This window comes from Mustelus asterias, chromosome 14 (assembly GCF_964213995.1).
Source record: "Mustelus asterias chromosome 14, sMusAst1.hap1.1, whole genome shotgun sequence".
NCBI lineage: Eukaryota > Metazoa > Chordata > Chondrichthyes > Carcharhiniformes > Triakidae > Mustelus > Mustelus asterias.
This window is the reverse complement of record NC_135814.1, coordinates 2,398,315-2,417,521: the sequence shown is the minus strand read 5'-3', so window position 1 is coordinate 2,417,521 and position 19,207 is coordinate 2,398,315. Positions and strand designations below refer to the sequence as shown.

The window sequence follows — 19,207 nt, the reverse complement described above, 5'->3', positions numbered from 1 at the left end:
AAAGGGATTGAGAGACTTGGGCAGAGGGTGAAAATTCCCTGTGACTCTCTCCCTAGTGTCATTCTCCATGTGACACTCCCCCAGTGTCTCTCTCCTGCTGATAAATTCATTTATGGAATGTAGGCATCGCTGGCCAACAATTATTACCCATCCCTAATTGCCCCTGTAAAGGTGGTGGTCTTCTTGAACCGCTGCAGTCCCTGAGGTGTAGGTACACCCACAGTGTTGTTAGGGAGGGGGGGTTCCAGGAGTTTGACCCAGTGACAGTGAAGGAATGGTGATATATTTTCTAGTCAGGATGGCGAGTGCCCTTATCCTTCTGGATGGAAGTGGTCATAGGTTTGGAAGGTTCTGCCTAAGGAATCTTGATTAATTCTTGCAGAGCATCTTGTAGATAGTACACACGGCTGCCACTGAGTGTCAGTGGTGGGGGGAGTGAATGTTTGCGGAAGAAGTAGCAATCAAGTAGATTGCTTTATCCTGGATGGTGTCGAGCTTCTTGAGGTTTATTGGAACCTCACTCATCCAGGGAAGTGGAGAGTATTCATCACACTCCTAACTTATGCCTTGTAAATGGTGACCAGGCTTTGGGGAACCAGAAGGTGAGTTACTTGCCACAGGATTCCTAGCCTTTGACCTGCTCCTGAAGCCACAGTATTTATATAGCTGGTCCAGTTCAGTTTCTGGTGAATGGTGAACCCCAGGATGTTGATAGTGGGGTATTCAATGATGCTAATGCATTGAATATCAAGGGGGGATAAGAACCTCTCTTGTCTGAGATGGTCATTGCCTGGCATTTGTGTGGCGTGAATGTTACTTACCACTTATCAGCTCAAGCAGGGATATTGTCCAGATCTTGCTGCCTTGATGTCAACGACAGTCATTCTCACTTCACCTCTGGATTTTTAAAATTTATTCATTTGTGGGACGTGGGCGTCACTGGCTGGCCAGCATTTATTTCCCATCCCTAATTGCCCAAGGGCAGTTGAGAGTCAACCACATTGTTGTGGCTCTGGAGTCACAGGGCGGCACAGCAATTAGCACTGCTGCCTCACAGCTCCAGGGACCTGGGTTCAATTCCCGGCTCGGGTCACTGTCTGTGTGGAGTTTGCACATTCCTCCCCGTGTCTGCGTGAGTTTTCTCCGGATGCTCTGGTTTCCCCCCCACAGTCCAGAGATGTGTGGGTTAGGTTGATTGGCCATGCTAAATTGCTCCTTAGTGTCCCGGGATGCATAGGTTAGAGGCATTAGCCGGGTAAATATGGGGGTAACGGAGATAGGGTCCTGGGTAGGATTGTTGCCGGTGCAAACTCGTTGGGCCAATTGGCCTCCTTCTGCACTGTAGGGATTCTATGGAGTCACATGTAGGCCAGACCGGGTAAGGACGGCAGATTTCCTTCCTTAAAGGACATTCATGAACCAGATGGATTTTTCCGACAATCGACAAAGGTTCATGGTCACCAGTAGGTTTCTAATTCCAGATATTTTTTATTCAATTTAAATTCCACCACCTGCTGTAACGGGATTTGAACCCGGGTCCCCAGAACATGAGCTGAGTTTCTGGATTAATATCCTAACGATAATACCACTCGGCCATCGCCTCCCCGACTTTTTTATCCCTGTTTGAACCAAGGCTGTAATGAGGTCAGGAGCTGAGTGACCCTGACGGAACCCAAACTGAGCGCCACTGAGCAGGTTATTGCAGGTTGCACCATTGCATCACTTTACCGATGATTGAGAGTAGACTGATGGTGCAGTTATTGGCTGGATTGAATTTGTCCTGCTCCCTGTGTACAGGACATTCCTGGGCAATTTCCACATCGCCGGGTAGATGCCAGTGTTATAGCTGCACTGGGACAGCTTGGCTAGGGGCTGGTGAGATTTGTGAATGATGCAGATATTTCCCCCCATTCACCTGGAGCAGGAGCAATGAATAAATCATCAACAGAATGTTCCCCATTTCCTAGGTGACATCACCAATGAGCTCGTTCGACATTTCCTCATTGAAACCAGCGCGAAAGGGGTGAAACTGAAGGGTTGTCCTAATGAACCTTATTTTGGTAAGTAACATTATCGAGCCTCATCTCAGAGACATCTAGTCAAACAGACTGGACACAGTTGATTCAAATGCTGGGGAGTTAGCGAGGAGATGGGGGGGATGGTGTGGGGTCAAGTATTTGGGAGGAGAAAGATGATGGGAAGAGGGGGAAGGGAGAGTTTGGAGAAGTGAGGGATGGACAAAGTAGATAGGGAGTGACTGTTACCCTCGTAAAAGGATCAAGAACGAGAGGCCACAGATTTAAAGTGATTTGCAAAAGAAGCAGAAATGATGTGAGAAATAACTTTTTCACCCAGCCAGTGGTTGGGGTCTGGAGTGCTCTGCCTGGCAGTGTGGTAGAGGCAGCTTCAATCGAGACATTTAAGAGGGCATTAGATGATAGGTTGAATAGAAACAATGTGCAGGGGGATGAGGAAGAGGCAGAAGAATGGCACTAAGTCATGATGCTCCATTGGAGAGCCGGTGCAGACGTGATGGGCCAAATGGCCTCCTTCAGAGCTGTAACAACTCTGTGATTCTCTAAAGGGAGGGATGAGGGTGGAGAGGGTTGTTGGGGTGGGTGGTGGAGAAACAAGAAAGAGTTGGTGGGGAAAGGATTGAGGGGAGTGGCTTGGGGGGAGAGCTTTCACATAGCGAGCAGAGGGATTTGTGGGGGAGGGGTTTGAGGAGACTTTGAAGTAGGGAAGAAGGTTTGGAGGATGTATTGAGGTTTGGAAGATGGGGGTTTTGATGAGGGGAGGATATTTGGAAGACAGGGAGGGTATCTGTGTGCATGAGTGAGTGCATGTGAAGAGAGAGGAGATTTGATAGAAATGTTCTTAGCCCAGGCCTGAATATGGTCCAGGTTTTTTTTTGCATTTGGACTTGGGCTGCTTCAGTAATAAAGTACAACTTGTGGGGTAATCTGTGTTTGTCAATGAGTACATGTGTATTTATACCTGTCAGTGTGTATGTATCTGCATAGGTCAGTGTGCACATGTGAATCTGTGTCTGTCAGTGTCTAGGTGAGTATCTGTGTATGTCAATTTCTAAGTGTGTGTCTTGTGACGATACTGTGCCCTTAAGAAACATATTTGTGTCATGTTTCTTGTGAAGGATATGTGAAGATTTGGCTCTGTTTAATCGGTGCTGCTTTGTCTGTTCTGGGCAGCCCATCTGCTGAGAATGCAGAAGAATAATTGCTCCTAGTTATTGGAGTGTTTGTTTTAATCTGAGCAAATGCAGGGTTTTTTAAACATTTTTTGGATTGTCCCCTGGAGTTTCTGAACTGGTCCCTAAAAAACTGTGTATCTCAAAGTGTAAACTTATAGCTGGGTGTGTCAATTTCTAATTGTGTTTGTGTGTGTGTGTCAGTGTGTACCAGTGTATTGGGTGTGGCAGTGTATATGTGTGCATCTGAAAACATCAGTGTGTAGGTGCATATCTGTGAATGTCAGTGTGCACATGTGTGTTTATAACTGTCAGTGTATACATCTGTATCTGGTGTGTCAGTATGTACATGTGTATCTGCATATGTATTTGTGTACGTATGTTTCTGTGTGTTATTGTACCTGTGTGTATTTGTATGTCTCATTGCGTACGTGTGTGTCAGTGCATTACTGTGTGTATGTCAGTGTGTCTGTGTTTGTGTGTGTGAGTGTGCATTTATGTATGTCAGTGTGTATGTATGTGTGCATCTATGTGTGTCAGTGTGTGCGTATGTATGTGTGTTTGATTTATTATTGTCACATCTATGAGTATACAGTGAAAAGTATTGTGTCTTGCGCACTAGATAGACAAAGCATACAATACATAGGGAAGGAAAAGAGAGGATGCAGAATGTAGTGTTACAGTCATAGCTAGGGTCTAGAGAAAGATCAACTTAATGCGAGACAGGTCCATTCAAAAGTGTGATGGCAGCAGGGAAGAAGATGTTCTTGAGTCAGTTGGTACATGTCCTCAGACTTTTGTATCTTTTTCCTGACAAAAGAAGATGGAAGAGAGAATGTCCGGGGTGCGTGGGGGCCTTAATTATACTGGCTGCTTTTCCAAGGCAGCAGGAAGTGCAGACAGAGTCGATGTGTGGGCGACTGGTTTGCGTGATGGATTGGTCTTTGTTCACGACCCTTTGTCGTTTCTTGCATTCTTGGGCAGAGCAGGAGCCCCATACCAAACTGTGATACAACCAGAAAGAATGCTTTCTATGGTGCATCTGAAAAGGCTGGTGAGAGTCGTAGCTGACATGCCAAATTTCCTTAGTCTTCTGAGAAAGTAGAGGCGTTGGTGGTCTTTCTTAACTATAGTGTCGGCATGGGGGGGACTTGTACAGGTTGTTGGTGATCAGGACACCTAAAAACCTGAAGCTCTCGACCATTGTGTGTGTATCTGTATGTGTGTCAGTGTGTATGGTACTGTGTGTGTGTATGTTTCTCTGCTACAGACCTAGCTCCTCCCATTAATCACATCATCACATGATCCAATCTACCTAAACCCACATTCCATTCCTTAAATCAAAACCACTGGGCACCTTTTTTTGTAAACAAAAGTCCATTAGCACTATCTTGGTAAACACTGCATGGTGAAAATGAGTAATTATCCTCCTGTCCCAGCATTTGAGCCGTATTCCTTCCACAGATACTAACTACCTGTAAAGTAAAACTGAAAATCTTTTTACATTCCCTTTAAATTAGAAAAATATATATATTCATATCCATTGCACCAATATCATCACAATGTGTCAGTGTGTATCTGTGTTTATGTAGGTCAGTCTGTATCTGTGTGTGTGTGACAGTGTGTTTGTGTGTGTCAGTGTGTATTGGTGTGTGTGTGTGTGTCAGTGTGTATCTTTGTCTGTGTGTTTGTGTGGGTCAGTGTGTATTTGTGTGTGTGTATCTGTGTGTGTGTGTGTATCAATCTGTATCTCTGTGTGTTTGTGTCCCTGTGTGTGTCAGTGTGTGTGTGTTTGTGTGTGTATCTGTGTGTGTGTGTGTGTGTGTATGTGGGTGTGTGTGTTTGTATATCAGTGTGTGTATGTGTGTGTGTATCTGTGTGTTTGTGTCCCTGTGTGTGTGCATCTGTGTGTGTATCTGTGTGTGTGTGTGTGTGTGTATGTGGGTGTGTGTGTTTGTATATCAGTGTGTGTATGTGTGTGTGTATCTGTGTGTTTGTATATCAGTGTGTGTATGTGTGTGTGTATCTGTGTGTTTGTGTCCCTGTGTGTGTGTGTGTGTGTGTGTGTGTATCTGTGTGTGTGTGTGTGTGTGTATCTGTGTGTGTGTGTGTGTATGTGGGTGTGTGTGTCCCTGTGTGTGTGTGTGTGTATCTGTGTGTGTGTGTGTGTGTGTGTGTGTATCTGTGTGTTTGTGTCCCTGTGTGTGTATCTGTGTGTGTGTGTGTGTCCATTGATGTGCTGCAGTTTCTGACTCCTGTTTTCTGTTCCTAGGGAGTCTCTCTGCCCTGGTGTACCAGCACTCCATTACTCCACTGGCTCTGCCCTGCAAACTCGTAATCCCCAGCCGAGGTAAGTAAAAACCACAACAGAAAAAAAATAATAGTCAATGCAGAGGGAGATTTACTCTGTATCTAACCCCGTGCTGTACCTGTCCTGGGAGTGTTTGATGGGGGACAGTGTAGAGGGAGCTTTACTCTGTATCTAACCCCGTGCTGTACCTGTCCTGGGAGTGTTTGATGTTGTTAATGTTCCATTTTCAGTTTTGAGAGTCCATTCCTCAGGAAGCAGAAAATCTGACTCATGAGTCAAAGGGTTTTTGTGTTAGGAGCTCCCCTGTTGCTCGTGTTTGGCATGGACTCACATCCCACTATTGTTTATTGCTAGGGTGGATCCAGGCATGTCGTAAACAGCACACAGTGCGGAAACATCTGGACATGCTGTAACTCCCTGTAGCCAGGGCCCATACTGGCTATCTGTACGAGCTGGAATTGACCGCAGTGCCTTTTCTATCTTTTATTTCACTTCTCTGGCCACAGGAGCAGGTCAGAGACTGCAAATTCTGCAGCAAACAACTCACACCCCTGACTTCCCAGAGCCTGTCCACCATCTACAAGGCAAAAGTCAGGAGCGCAATGGAATACTCCCCACTTGCCTGGATGGTTACAGCCCCAACACTCAAGAAGTGGCAGCTGTGTGTCCCACTTACAAGATGCATGCAGGACTCACCAAGGCTCCTTCGGCAGCACCTTCCAAACCCACGACCACTTCCACCTTAGTTCCCCCCCAAGTGACTCACCATCCTGACTTGGAAATATATCACCGTTCCTTCACTGTCACTGGTTTAAACCCCTGGAAGTCCCTCCCGAACAGCGCTGTGGGTGTACCTACACTACATGGACTGCAGCAGTTCAAGGAAACAGCTCGCCACCACCTTCTCAAGGGGCAGTTAGGGCTGGGCAATAAATGCTGGCCAGCCAGTGACGCCCACATCCTGTGAAATAATGTTTAAAATTTCTCCTTGGGTGGTTTTTATTTTAAATTAAAGATATCCTGGGAAAACAAGTGTGGAGTCAACCCTGCTCGCGGCTATGGTGCTGTACCTGTGTCAGAATGTCTGTGGACACGCTGGGACAGTATCGCTTACTGCTGTGATGCCTCTCATGATTGTTCATCTGCTGACACTCATTGTTTCATTTCACTTGAGAAAATTGGTGCAGGCGTTCAGTGGAAGGAAGAGATTCAAGAGCACAGTCTACACCGAGAGAGCAGTCGTTTTAGATCGTTCAGTGATGCTGAGAATTGCTGCATGTAGCACACTGTGGGGCGGACAGAAAGGCTCCTTACCCCTTCCCCTGCCTCCTCCCCTCCTGGGTCTGTACCCTGTTGTTTCAGTCCATTCCATTCTCCCACGGTCCGTACAAATACAGAATCTGCTCCTTTTCCCTCAGTCCCTCTCAGTGTGTTTCTCAGAAATGTTTGTGTCTCCCGGGTTATTGCTCACTCCCATTCTGCATCCCTCCAGGGTGCAACTCTGACACTCGCAACAGGATGTGGACTCCACCTCACACACAAAACATGTTTAACCCTGCCCAAGCCACACTCACCCTGACACAAAACCCCAGTTACAGCTATTTCCACAGGATCCGCTATCATTGCTAACTGTGCAGATTTTCACTGGGTTGAGATTCTTTGCAACAAGTGGTTTGGCGTCATTAACTGACTCAAATTTTATAAACCCCTCACTGTAACACTCCCACTCTCTGATCCAACTCCCTGCGATTAACCCTGTAAACCCCTCACTGTAACACTCCCACTCTCTGATCCAACTCCCTGCGATTAACCCTGTAAACCCCTCACTGTAACACTCCCTCTCTCTGATGCAACTCCCTGCGATTAACCCTGTAAACCCCTCACTGTAACACTCCCACTCTCTGATCCAACTCCCTGCGATTAACCCTGTAAACCCATCACTGTAACACTCCCACTCTCTGATGCAACTCCCTGCGATTAACCCTGTAAACCCCTCACTGTAACACTCCCACTGTCTGAACAACTTCCTGCGATTAATTCTGTAAACACCTGACTAACACTCGCTCGCTCTCTCTCTCTCGCTCGCTCGCTCTCTCTCACTCTCTCGCTCTTTCTCACGCTCAATCTCTCGCTGTCTCGTTCTTTCACTTGCTTGCTCGCTCTCTCTCTCGCTCGCTCTCTTGCTCACTCTCTCGCTCGCTCTCTCGCTCGCTCTCTCTCTTGCGCTCTCACTCTCTCTCTCTTTTGCTCGCTCTCTCTCTCGCTCGCTCTCTCGGTCGCTTTCACTTGCACTCTCGCTCGCTCTCTCGCTCGCTTTCACTTGCACTCTCGCTCGTTGCTCACACTCTCTCTCGCTCGCACTCTCTCTCGTTCATGCTTTTCCTCGCTCGCTTGTTCTCACTCTCGCTCTCTCTCTCACTTGTTCACTCGCTCACTCTGTTTCGCTCACTCTCTCGCTCGCTCGCTCTCTCTCTCTCTCGCTTGCTCTCTCTCTCACCCGCTCTCTCTCTGACTCTCTCTTGCTCGCTCTCTCGCTTACTCGCTCGCTCTCTCACTCGCTCACTCTCTCTCTCACTCTCTCGCTCTCTTTCACGCTCAAACTCTCGCTCTCTCTCGCTCTCTCTTTCGCTCGCTTGCTCGCTCTCTCTCACTCGCTCTCTCACTCGCTCTCTCACTCGCTCTCTCGCTCGCTCTCTCGCTTGCTCTCTCTCATGCTCTCTCTCATGCTCTCTCTCATGCTCTCTCTCTTGCTCTCTCTCTTGCTCACTCTCTCACTCACTCTCACTCTTTCTGACTCACTCTCACTCTCTCTGACTCACTCTCACTCTCACTCTCTCTCACTGTCTCACTCTCTCTCTCTCACTCACTCTGACTCTCTCTCACTCACTCTGACTCTCTCTGACTTATTCTCACTCTCTCTGACTCATTCTCACTCTCTCTCACTCACTCTCACTCTCTCTCACTCACTCTCACTCACTCTCACTCTTTCTGACTCTCTTTCACTCTCTCTCTCTCACTCTCTCTCACTCTCTCTCACTCTCTCTCTCACTCTCTCTCACTCTCTCTCACTCTCTCTCTCACTCTCTCTCACTCTCTCTCACTCTCTCTCTCACTCTCTCTCACTCTCACTCACTCTCACTCTCTCTCACTCTCTCTCACTCTCTCTCACTCTCTCTCACTCTCTCACTCTCTCTCACTCTCTCTCACTCTCTCTCACTCTCTCTCACTCTCTCTCACTCTCTCACTCTCTCACTCTCTCTCACTCTCTCTCACTCTCTCACTCTCTCACTCTCTCACTCTCTCTCACTCTCTCACACTCACTCACTCACTGATACAGTTGAAGTTCCTCTCAGATGGATGTATATACCAAGGCTCTGTTTTGAAGTTGAGTGGGGGATTCTGTCTTATCCCTCAATGAGAAAGACTATCTGGGTCATTTTCACATTGTTCTTTATGGGATCTTGCTCTGTGTGCATTGGTTGCCAGGTTTTCGAGATTACAGCAGCAATGACACGTCAACAGTCTGCCATTGGCTGTGAAATGTTTGGGATCTCTGGAGATTGTGAAGAGTGCGCGAGAAATACAAGTCTTTTTCTTTCAGATCCAGTGGATAAAACACCCGAGCCAGCTGTGCCTGCAAACTCCGCGACAGAGCTCCTGAAGCAGGGGGCAGGTGAGTACTCAAACTCTCCCCCTCTCCAGCATGGATCATCTGGCCTGGTGGGGGTGAGCAGGAACTGCAAATGCCCCTGAGGTTAGGGAATGATCCAATGCCTTAGACAACACAATGTGTGGGTAGAGTCTAGCCCGACTGTGAAGCCTTCAGCAGTTGAACAGTCTGCTATACTCGGGGATGGATTATTCTCTGCTGCTCTGTGTGGGTAGGTGGTGGGATTAGCAGAGTTGCTTCATTTTCCAGACTCTGCTAGTGCTTCCCATTTAACTCGTGCTTCCCTGCTGTCTGTGTCCCATTGCAAACCGTCCCAGTGAGCGGTGGGTTTTGGTGAAGGGCAGGAATGGCTCTGTATAAAGTAGGGAATGGGAGACAGAAGGTCAGAAGGCCTGAGTTCAATATTCTCAGCCTCAGGGTGAGGGGAGTGCAGGCTGGGTTGAAGTTGCTGGGAAAAATTGGGAAAATAAGCAGGAACCATGTCAGGATAGCTGAGTGGCATGATTATGACACAAGGAAGCACCCAGAGTGGCTGCATGGAGACAGACAGGCAGGGTAAAGCCCCATTGTGGGGCAATTATATGTGGAGGCCTCCAGCTCTGTGGTGGCAGCCTCGCTGTGGCAGTCGGGTGCAATGGGAGAGGTGGGATGTGGGGCATTGGAACCAGAGTCTCTATCCCCCACAGGGGGCCATGGGCAGATTTCCCAGCTGATCAGAGGGTTTGACCATTTATCCTGATCTCTCCATGGATGCATCCATATTGAGGCACCTTCAGGCTCTCTGAGCTGCCCGTACAGTGACCACCTCACTCCATGACACAGCTCAGGCTCACAGGCTCAGGAAGCCACACGTTTGGATGCCAAGCTCACTGCTGCCAGTCTTAGAACCCCCACCTGGTTCCAACACTGGGGTTCCAAAGACCATCCCTCCTTTCTGTCCATTGGCTATAACCTGCTGGTGGTTTTTAATTCATTCGTGGGACAGGGGCGTCGCGGGCTGGGCCAGCATTTATTACCCATCCCTCGTTGCCTGAGGGCAGAGAGTCAACCACATTGCTGTGGCTCTGGAATCTCATGTAGGCCAGACCGGGTAAGGACGGCAGATTTCCTTCCCTAAAGGGGCATTAGGGTTTTTACGACAATCGACAATTGTTTCATGGTCATCAGTAGGTTCTTAATTCAAGATTTTTTTAAAAATTCAATTAAAATTTGAACCGGCATCCCCACACCATTAGTTGAGTTTCTGGATTGATAATCCAGCAATATCACGAGGCCATCGCCCCCCCCCCCCCCCCCCCCCCCCGCTCATTTTTGTTGGGGTCTAGTCTTGATTTCATACGGACTTGCAGACAGGCTCCGGCTAGACACGTCCTGACAGCAGCCAAAGACGAGTCCCTAACCAGGAAGCTAGCACAGCGTCAGAGGAATAGAGCAGACCCTGAGTGTAAAGATGGCCCTCACGATCTCCCAAAAAGGAGAGGCTTTGGAAGGTGACTGATAACCACTTGTTCTCGAGACAAGAGAGGCTACAGAGATATCGACAGGTTCAGAGAGCTATAGACAGACTCAGAGAGATATCGACAGACTCAGAGAGATATAGACAGACTCAGAGAGATATAGACAGACTCAGAGAAATATAGACAGACTCAGAGAGATATCCACAGACTCAGAGAGATATCGACAGACTCAGAAAGATATAGACAGACTCAGAGAGATATAGACAGACTCAGAGAGATATAAGACCATAAGACATAGGAGCGGAAGTAAGGCCATTCGGCCCATCGAGTCCACTCCACCATTCAATCATGGTTGATTTCAACTCCATTTACCCGCTCTCTCCCCATAGCCCTTAATTCCTCGAGAAATCAAGAATTTATCAATTTCTGTCTTGAAGACGCTCAACGTCTCGGCCTCCACAGCCCTCTGTGGCAATGAATTCCACAGACCCACCACTCTCTGGCTGAAGAAATTTCTCCTCATCTCTGTTCTAAAGTGACTCCCTTTTATTCTAAGGCTGTGCCCCCGCGTCCTAGTCTCCCCTGTTAATGGAAATATAGACAGACTCAGAGAGATATCAACAGGTTCAGTAAGTGGGTAACAAGGTGGCAGAATGTTGAGAAGTATGAGGTTATCCATCTTTTTGAAAAGGTCACTTTGAGTTTGCGTTTTGTACTTTTGTAAAACAATATCAGTGGAAAAGAAATGCTGTATAAAAACCTGCCAGTAGGGTGCGCCGAAAGCCAGGTCCTGGATGTGTCCTTATTTTGGAGGGAAAGGAGTAAAGGAAGGTTCTTGAATTTTTTTCCTGGGACGCTCAGTTCAGAAGCAGAGTCATAGAATAGAATCCCTACAGTGAGGAAGGAGGCCATTCAGCCCATTGTGTCTGCACCTACAACAATCCCACCTAGGCCCTGTTCCCATAACCCCACATATTTTCCTTGCTAATGTCCCTGACACGAAGGGGCAATTTAGCATGACCAATCAACCTAACCCGCACATCTTTGGACTGTGGGAGGAAACCGGAGCACCCGGAGGAAACCCACGCAGACGCGAGGAGAATGTGCAAACTCCACACAGACAGTGACCCAAGCCGGGAATCGAACCCAGGTCCCTGGAGCTGTGAGGCAGCAGTGCTAACCACTGCGCCGCCCCGTGTATTATTCGGGTCTATAGATCCAGCTAGTCTGGACTGTGACCTATATGTTGAGCAAATGGAACAGCTTTCGAGATTCCAGTCAGAATGAAAATCATCACTTTCCTGAGAAATTTCATTGGCCCTGACAAGCCGGCAGATAAAAGTTTTAACCCCAGAGCAGCAATTATTGCTCAGAGATTCTCCAAGGAGGAGCGCAGCATGAGGGTGAGTCAGTTACTCAGTCCCTGTCTGAGTTGAGAAAATTAATGGAACATCAGAGGTTACCTGGAAGAAGCTTTGTGCGGTCGCTTGGTTTGTGGACTAAGAAACGAAAGAATTCAGCTTAGATTGTTAGCAGAGCAACGATTGATGCTGAAGAAAGCTTTCGCGATTGTGCAAAGCAGTAAATGCTGGCCCAGCCACCAACATCCGCGTCCCAGGAATGAATAGAAAAAAGCATAGAAATGGCAGAGAAACAAGCTGGAGATGTGAAGGCACATTCCAACGATGCTGAAGTTAAAGTCGTAATGGAGAGGGCAGAATGCAGAAACCTGAAAGTGGAAACCTGCTGAATGCTGCTACTGTGGGAAAAAGGGACATATACAGCTTCCTTTAGATCAAAGGCTGATCACAGTAAAACAGTCCCGTCAGGGAAAGGACATCACAAAGCATACAAACCAGTCCTGCAATGACAATAAACAAGCAGTTTAAAAAGATGCACTGATGGGAAACAAAATCTGAAATGTTGCAAGTCCAGATGAGCCAGAAAGCGAAACTAACAGCGACAATGCAAAGAGCAATTATATCGCATTCAGTCTGAAACAAGGTGAAAGCATTGCTTTACATGGTAAAGTGGTTGAAATGGAGGTTGACACCAACTTGACTATTGCATCAGACATGGGAGAATGTATTTCAAGAAATGCCTATTGGAGAAAGCCCTCCTCCAGTGACGCTGCTCGTCCTGCGAATATCCAGAAAAAGGTCAATAAACAGCAAAGTTACCGCATATTGTAAAAGGGAATTGCCCGTCCCTTATGGGCAGAAGCTGGCTGAATGAAAGAAAGGAAATAAAGTGGATTGCAACCTCATGTCGCAGTCCTTGTTAGACACACATACTGATGTCATCAAAGAAGGATTCACTTCTCAACATGACAGAAAATTCAGCAAGAATTGGAACAGGTTGAAAGCTTCCCTATCATCGGGAAAGTTGGCTCTGCCGAGTGGGCAGCTCCCATTGTCCCAGTCGTGAAAGATGACGGGTCTATCAGAAAACATGGTGACTATAAATTCACCAAAAGCCTGTCCTGGATGTACCGCTACCAAAAATGAATAGAAGTTTATAAAATTATGAAGGGCATAGATAGGGTGAACAGTTGGAAGCTTTTTCCCAGGTCAGAAATGACAAACACAAGGGGTCACAAGTTCAAGGTAAGGGGGGCAAGGTTCAATACAGATATGCAGGGGACGTATTTTACACAGAGGGTGGTGGGGGCCTGGAATGCACTACCAAGCAAGGTGGTTGAGGCAGACGCACTAGGATCATTTAAGACTTATCTAGATAGCCACATGAACAGACTGGGAATAGAGGGATACAAACGGATGGTCGAGTTAGGAACACATGATCGGTGCAGGCTTGGAGGGCCGAAGGGCCTGTTCGTGTGCTGTATTTTGTTCTTTGTTTTTTGTTCTTTGTTCCACTGAGAATTATGGAAATGTGGATGGATTTTCCAGGCTGCTGTTACACCACAGCTCTACCAGCCACAGTGAAGTTACTGCTTTCAATGGGAACCAGTAACATGTGTGGGTTAGGTTGATTGGCCATGCTAAATTGCCCCTTAGCATCAGGGGGATTGGCAACATGGGGATAGGGCCTGGGTGGGATTGTTGTTGGTGTAGACTCAATGGGCTGAATGGCCTCTTTCTGCACTGTAAGGATTCTAAGATTCCATGTTAGCTGATCAAAGCGGATCAAATTTGATTTGAAATGCAGAAGGATGTTGTGCTGTGCAAAGTTTACCTTTAATCCTAGAAAGGTTAGTGTGCAACCCAAGAAATAACTACTGACCTTGGACCTTACTCCAGACAGGAGCTGACTCTGCAAGATGATTGTTTGTTATAGGGAAGCAGAGTTGTTATTCCTCCAAAATTCCAAACACAAATGTTTTAAAAGAACTTCACCTCAGTTACATGGGAATTGCTAAGATGAAAGCATTGGCTCGTCTATATGTCTGGTGGCCACACCTGGATAAAGACACCAAAGGCTAGGTCACTGCCTGTCTTCCATGCCAAGTAATGAAGCCCTCTTCTACACCTGCCCCATTGCATCCATGGACATGGCCGTGGCAGAGACGTCATGTGGACTTTAATGGACCACTTCTTGAACATATGTTCTTGATTGTGGTGGAAACCCACACAAAGTGGTCTCATGTTACTCCTATGAAGTTGATGACTTCAACAAAGAGCACGGATGCTGTCTGAATGTGTTCACTACTTTTGGATTGCCGGCTGGAATGGGTTGTGTCTGACAATAGCCCACGGTTCACATCATGTGAAGTTCAAACATTTCTGAAAAACGATGGGATCGCGTGGATTCTCATCTCGCCTCAGCAACTCATCCTCAAAACCTGAAGCGGAGAGCTTTGTCCAGATCCTCAAAATGACCACATTTTGAAGATCTGGACAAACTGATTGGAACATGAAGCTGACAAACTTTTGGATGATGCATTGTAACACCCCACTTTCAACGTCTGGAATTCAAAGCAACTTGATCAGAAAAGGTGACAAAATACAGATAAACCAGTTTGTGAGTTTAATCTGGATTAGTCTGTGTCCGAACTTGCTGTGGAACACCAGCTTTTTTAAAATTCATACATGGGCGTCGCTGGCTGGCCAGCATTTATCGCCTACCCCTCATTGCCCAAGGGCAGTTGAGAGTCAACCACATTGCTGTGGCTCTGGAGTCACATGTAGGCCAGACCGGGTAAGGATGGCAGATTTCCTTCCCGAAAGGACATTGGTGAACCAAATGGGTTTTTCCGACAATCGACAATGGTTTCATGGTCATCAGTAGATTCTTAATTCGCAATATTACCAAAGTGTTTCCTGGAAGAATCCTCAAACGTCAAAGACCACTGACCTGTGATTCTATCTCTTCCTGTGGGATCTGGAAAAGATAACTGACCAGATCAGAGAAATCAAACCCAACGAACCAAACGTCCAGGGATCTCCAGTGGAAAATTTCTAGGAAACATCTGTTCCAGTTAGTGAAACCCAACTCGATTTAACTGTAGCTGTGACAGACCTGTAGCTGAGACAGACCTGTAGCTGAGACAGACCTGTAGCTGAGACAGACCTGTAGCTGAGACAGACCTGTAGCTGAGACAGACCTGTAGCTGAGACAGACCTGTAGCTGAGACAGACCTGTAGCCATGAGAGACCTGTAGCTGTGACAGACCTGTAGCTGAGACAGACCTGTAGCCATGAGAGACCTGTAGCTGTGACAGACCTGTAGCTGAGACAGACCTGTAGCCGTGACAGACCTGTAGCTGAGACAGACCTGTAGCTGTGACAGACCTGTAGCTGAGACAGACCTGTAGCTGAGACAGACCTGTAGCTGAGACAGACCTGTAGCTGAGACAGACCTGTAGCTGAGACAGACCTGTAGCTGTGACAGACCTGTAGCTGAGACAGACCTGTAGCTGTGACAGACCTGTAGCTGAGACAGACCTGTAGCTGTGACAGACCTGTAGCTGAGACAGACCTGTAGCTGAGACAGACCTGTAGCTGAGACAGACCTGTGGCTGAGACAGACCTGTAGCTGAGACAGACCTGTAGCTGAGACAGACCTGTAGCTGTGACAGACCTGTGGCTGTGACAGACCTGTAGCTGAGACAGACCTGTAGCTGTGACAGACCTGTGGCTGTGACAGACCTGTAGCTGAGACAGACCTGTAGCTGAGACAGACCTGTAGCTGAGACAGACCTGTAGCTGTGACAGACCTGTGGCTGTGACAGACCTGTAGCTGAGACAGACCTGTGGCTGTGACAGACCTGTAGCTGAGACAGACCTGTGGCTGTGACAGACCTGTAGCTGTGACAGACCTGTAGCTGAGACAGACCTGTAGCCATGACAGACCTGTAGCTGAGACAGACCTGTAGCTGTGACAGACCTGTAGCTGAGACAGACCTGTAGCTGAGACAGACCTGTAGCTGAGACAGACCTGTAGCTGAGACAGACCTGTAGCTGAGACAGACCTGTAGCTGAGACAGACCTGTAGCTGAGACAGACCTGTAGCTGAGACAGACCTGTAGCTGAGACAGACCTGTAGCTGAGACAGACCTGTAGCCATGAGAGACCTGTAGCTGAGACAGACCTGTAGCTGAGACAGACCTGTAGCTGAGACAGACCTGTAGCCATGAGAGACCTGTAGCTGAGACAGACCTGTAGCCATGAGAGACCTGTAGCTGAGACAGACCTGTAGCCATGAGAGACCTGTAGCTGAGACAGACCTGGAGCTGAGACAGACCTGTAGCTGAGACAGACCTGTAGCTGTGACAGACCTGTAGCTGAGACAGACCTGTAGCTGAGACAGACCTGTAGCTGAGACAGACCTGTAGCTGAGACAGACCTGTAGCTGAGACAGACCTGTAGCTGAGACAGACCTGTAGCTGTGACAGACCTGTAGCTGAGACAGACCTGTAGCTGAGACAGACCTGTAGCTGAGACAGACCTGTAGCTGTGACAGACCTGTAGCTGTGACAGACCTGTGGCTGTGACAGACCTGTAGCTGAGACAGACCTGTAGCTGAGACAGACCTGTGGCTGTGACAGACCTGTAGCTGAGACAGACCTGTAGCTGAGACAGACCTGTAGCTGAGACAGACCAGTAGCTGAGACAGACCTGTAGCTGAGACAGACCTGTAGCTGAGACAGACCTGTGGCTGTGACAGACCTGTAACTGAGACAGACCTGTAGCTGAGACAGACCTGTAGCTGAGACAGACCTGTGGCTGTGACAGACCTGTAGCTGAGACAGACCTGTGGCTGTGACAGACCTGTAGCTGAGACAGACCTGTGGCTGAGACAGACCTGTAGCTGAGACAGACCTGTAGCTGTGACAGACCTGTAGCTGAGACAGACCTGTAGCTGAGACAGACCTGTAGCTGAGACAGACCTGTGGCTGAGACAGACCTGTAGCTGAGACAGACCTGTAGCTGAGACAGACCTGTAGCTGAGACAGACCTGTAGCTGAGACAGACCTGTAGCTGAGACAGACCTGTGGCTGTGACAGACCTGTAGCTGAGACAGACCTGTGGCTGTGACAGACCTGTAGCTGAGACAGACCTGTGGCTGAGACAGACCTGTAGCTGAGACAGACCTGTAGCTGAGACAGACCTGTAGCTGAGACAGACCTGTAGCTGTGACAGACCTGTAGCTGAGACAGACCTGTGGCTGTGACAGACCTGTAGCTGAGACAGACCTGTAGCTGAGACAGACCTGTAGCTGAGACAGACCTGTGGCTGTGACAGACCTGTAGCTGTGACAGACCTGTAGCCATGAGAGACCTGTAGCTGAGACAGACCTGTAGCTGAGACAGACCTGTAGCTGAGACAGACCTGTAGCTGAGACAGACCTGTAGCCATGAGAGACCTGTACCTGAGACAGACCTGTAGCTGAGACAGACCTGTAGCTGAGACAGACCTGTAGCTGTGACAGACCTGTAGCTGAGACAGACCTGTGGCTGTGACAGACCTGTAGCTGAGACAGACCTGTGGCTGTGACAGACCTGTAGCTGAGACAGACCTGTGGCTGAGACAGACCTGTAGCTGAGACAGACCTGTAGCTGAGACAGACCTGTAGCTGAGACAGACCTGTAGCTGAGACAGACCTGTAGCCGTGACAGACCTGTAGCTGAGACAGACCTGTAGCTGAGACAGACCTGTAGCTGAGACAGACCTGTAGCTGAGACAGACCTGTAGCTGAGACAGACCTGTAGCTGAGACAGACCTGTAGCCATGAGAGACCTGTAGCCATGAGAGACCTGTAGCTGAGACAGACCTGTAGCTGTGACAGACCTGTAGCTGAGACAGACCTGTAGCCATGAGAGACCTGTAGCTGAGACAGACCTGTGGCTGAGACAGACCTGTGGCTGAGACAGACCTGTAGCTGAGACAGACCTGTAGCTGTGACAGACCTGTAGCTGAGACAGACCTGTAGCCATGAGAGACCTGTAGCTGAGACAGACCTGTAGCTGAGACAGACCTGTAGCTGAGACAGACCTGTAGCCGTGAGAGACCTGTAGCTGAGACAGACCTGTAGCTGTGACAGACCTGTAGCTGAGACAGACCTGTAGCTGAGACAGACCTGTAGCTGAGACAGACCTGTAGCTGAGACAGACCTGTAGCTGAGACAGACCTGTAGCTGTGACAGACCTGTGGCTGAGACAGACCTGTGGCTGAGACAGACCTGTAGCTGAGACAGACCTGTAGCTGAGACAGACCTGTAGCCGTGAGAGACCTGTAGCTGAGACAGACCTGTAGCTGTGACAGACCTGTAGCTGAGACAGACCTGTAGCTGAGACAGACCTGTAGCTGAGACAGACCTGTAGCTGAGACAGACCTGTAGCTGAGACAGACCTGTGGCTGAGACAGACCTGTGGCTGAGACAGACCTGTAGCTGAGACAGACCTGTGGCTGAGACAGACCTGTGGCTGAGACAGACCTGTAGCTGAGACAGACCTGTAGCTGTGACAGACCTGTAGCTGAGACAGACCTGTAGCTGTGACAGACCTGTGGCTGAGACAGACCTGTGGCTGAGACAGACCTGTGGCTGAGACAGACCTGTAGCTGAGACAGACCTGTGGCTGAGACAGACCTGTGGCTGAGACAGACCTGTAGCTGAGACAGACCTGTAGCTGTGACAGACCTGTAGCTGTGACAGACCTGTAGCTGAGACAGACCTGTAGCTGAGACAGACCTGTAGCTGAGACAGACCTGTAGCTGAGACAGACCTGTAGCTGTGACAGACCTGTAGCTGTGACAGACCTGTAGCTGAGACAGACCTGTAGCTGAGACAGACCTGTAGCTGAGACAGACCTGTAGCTGAGACAGACCTGTAGCTGAGACAGACCTGTGGCTGAGACAGACCTGTGGCTGAGACAGACCTGTAGCTGAGACAGACCTGTGGCTGAGACAGACCTGTGGCTGAGACAGACCTGTAGCTGAGACAGACCTGTAGCTGAGACAGACCTGTAGCTGAGACAGACCTGTAGCTGTGACAGACCTGTAGCTGAGACAGACCTGTAGCTGAGACAGACCTGTGGCTGTGACAGACCTGTAGCTGAGACAGACCTGTAGCTGTGACAGACCTGTAGCTGAGACAGACCT

At 48.6% G+C, this 19,207-nt stretch overlaps 1 protein-coding gene across 7 annotated transcripts in view; it reads left to right on the top strand.

The window, feature by feature from the left end:
- tns1b (tensin 1b) overlaps positions 1–19,207 on the top strand; it is a 668,363-nt gene that overhangs the window by 635,195 nt on the left and 13,961 nt on the right. For all 7 annotated transcript variants that reach the window (XM_078227754.1, XM_078227753.1, XM_078227751.1 and 4 more), the window contains 3 exons: positions 1,968–2,060; positions 5,481–5,558; positions 9,121–9,192. In XM_078227754.1, coding sequence (XP_078083880.1) covers positions 1,968–2,060; positions 5,481–5,558; positions 9,121–9,192 — 243 coding nt within the window. The remainder of the gene's footprint in view (positions 1–1,967; positions 2,061–5,480; positions 5,559–9,120; positions 9,193–19,207) is intronic.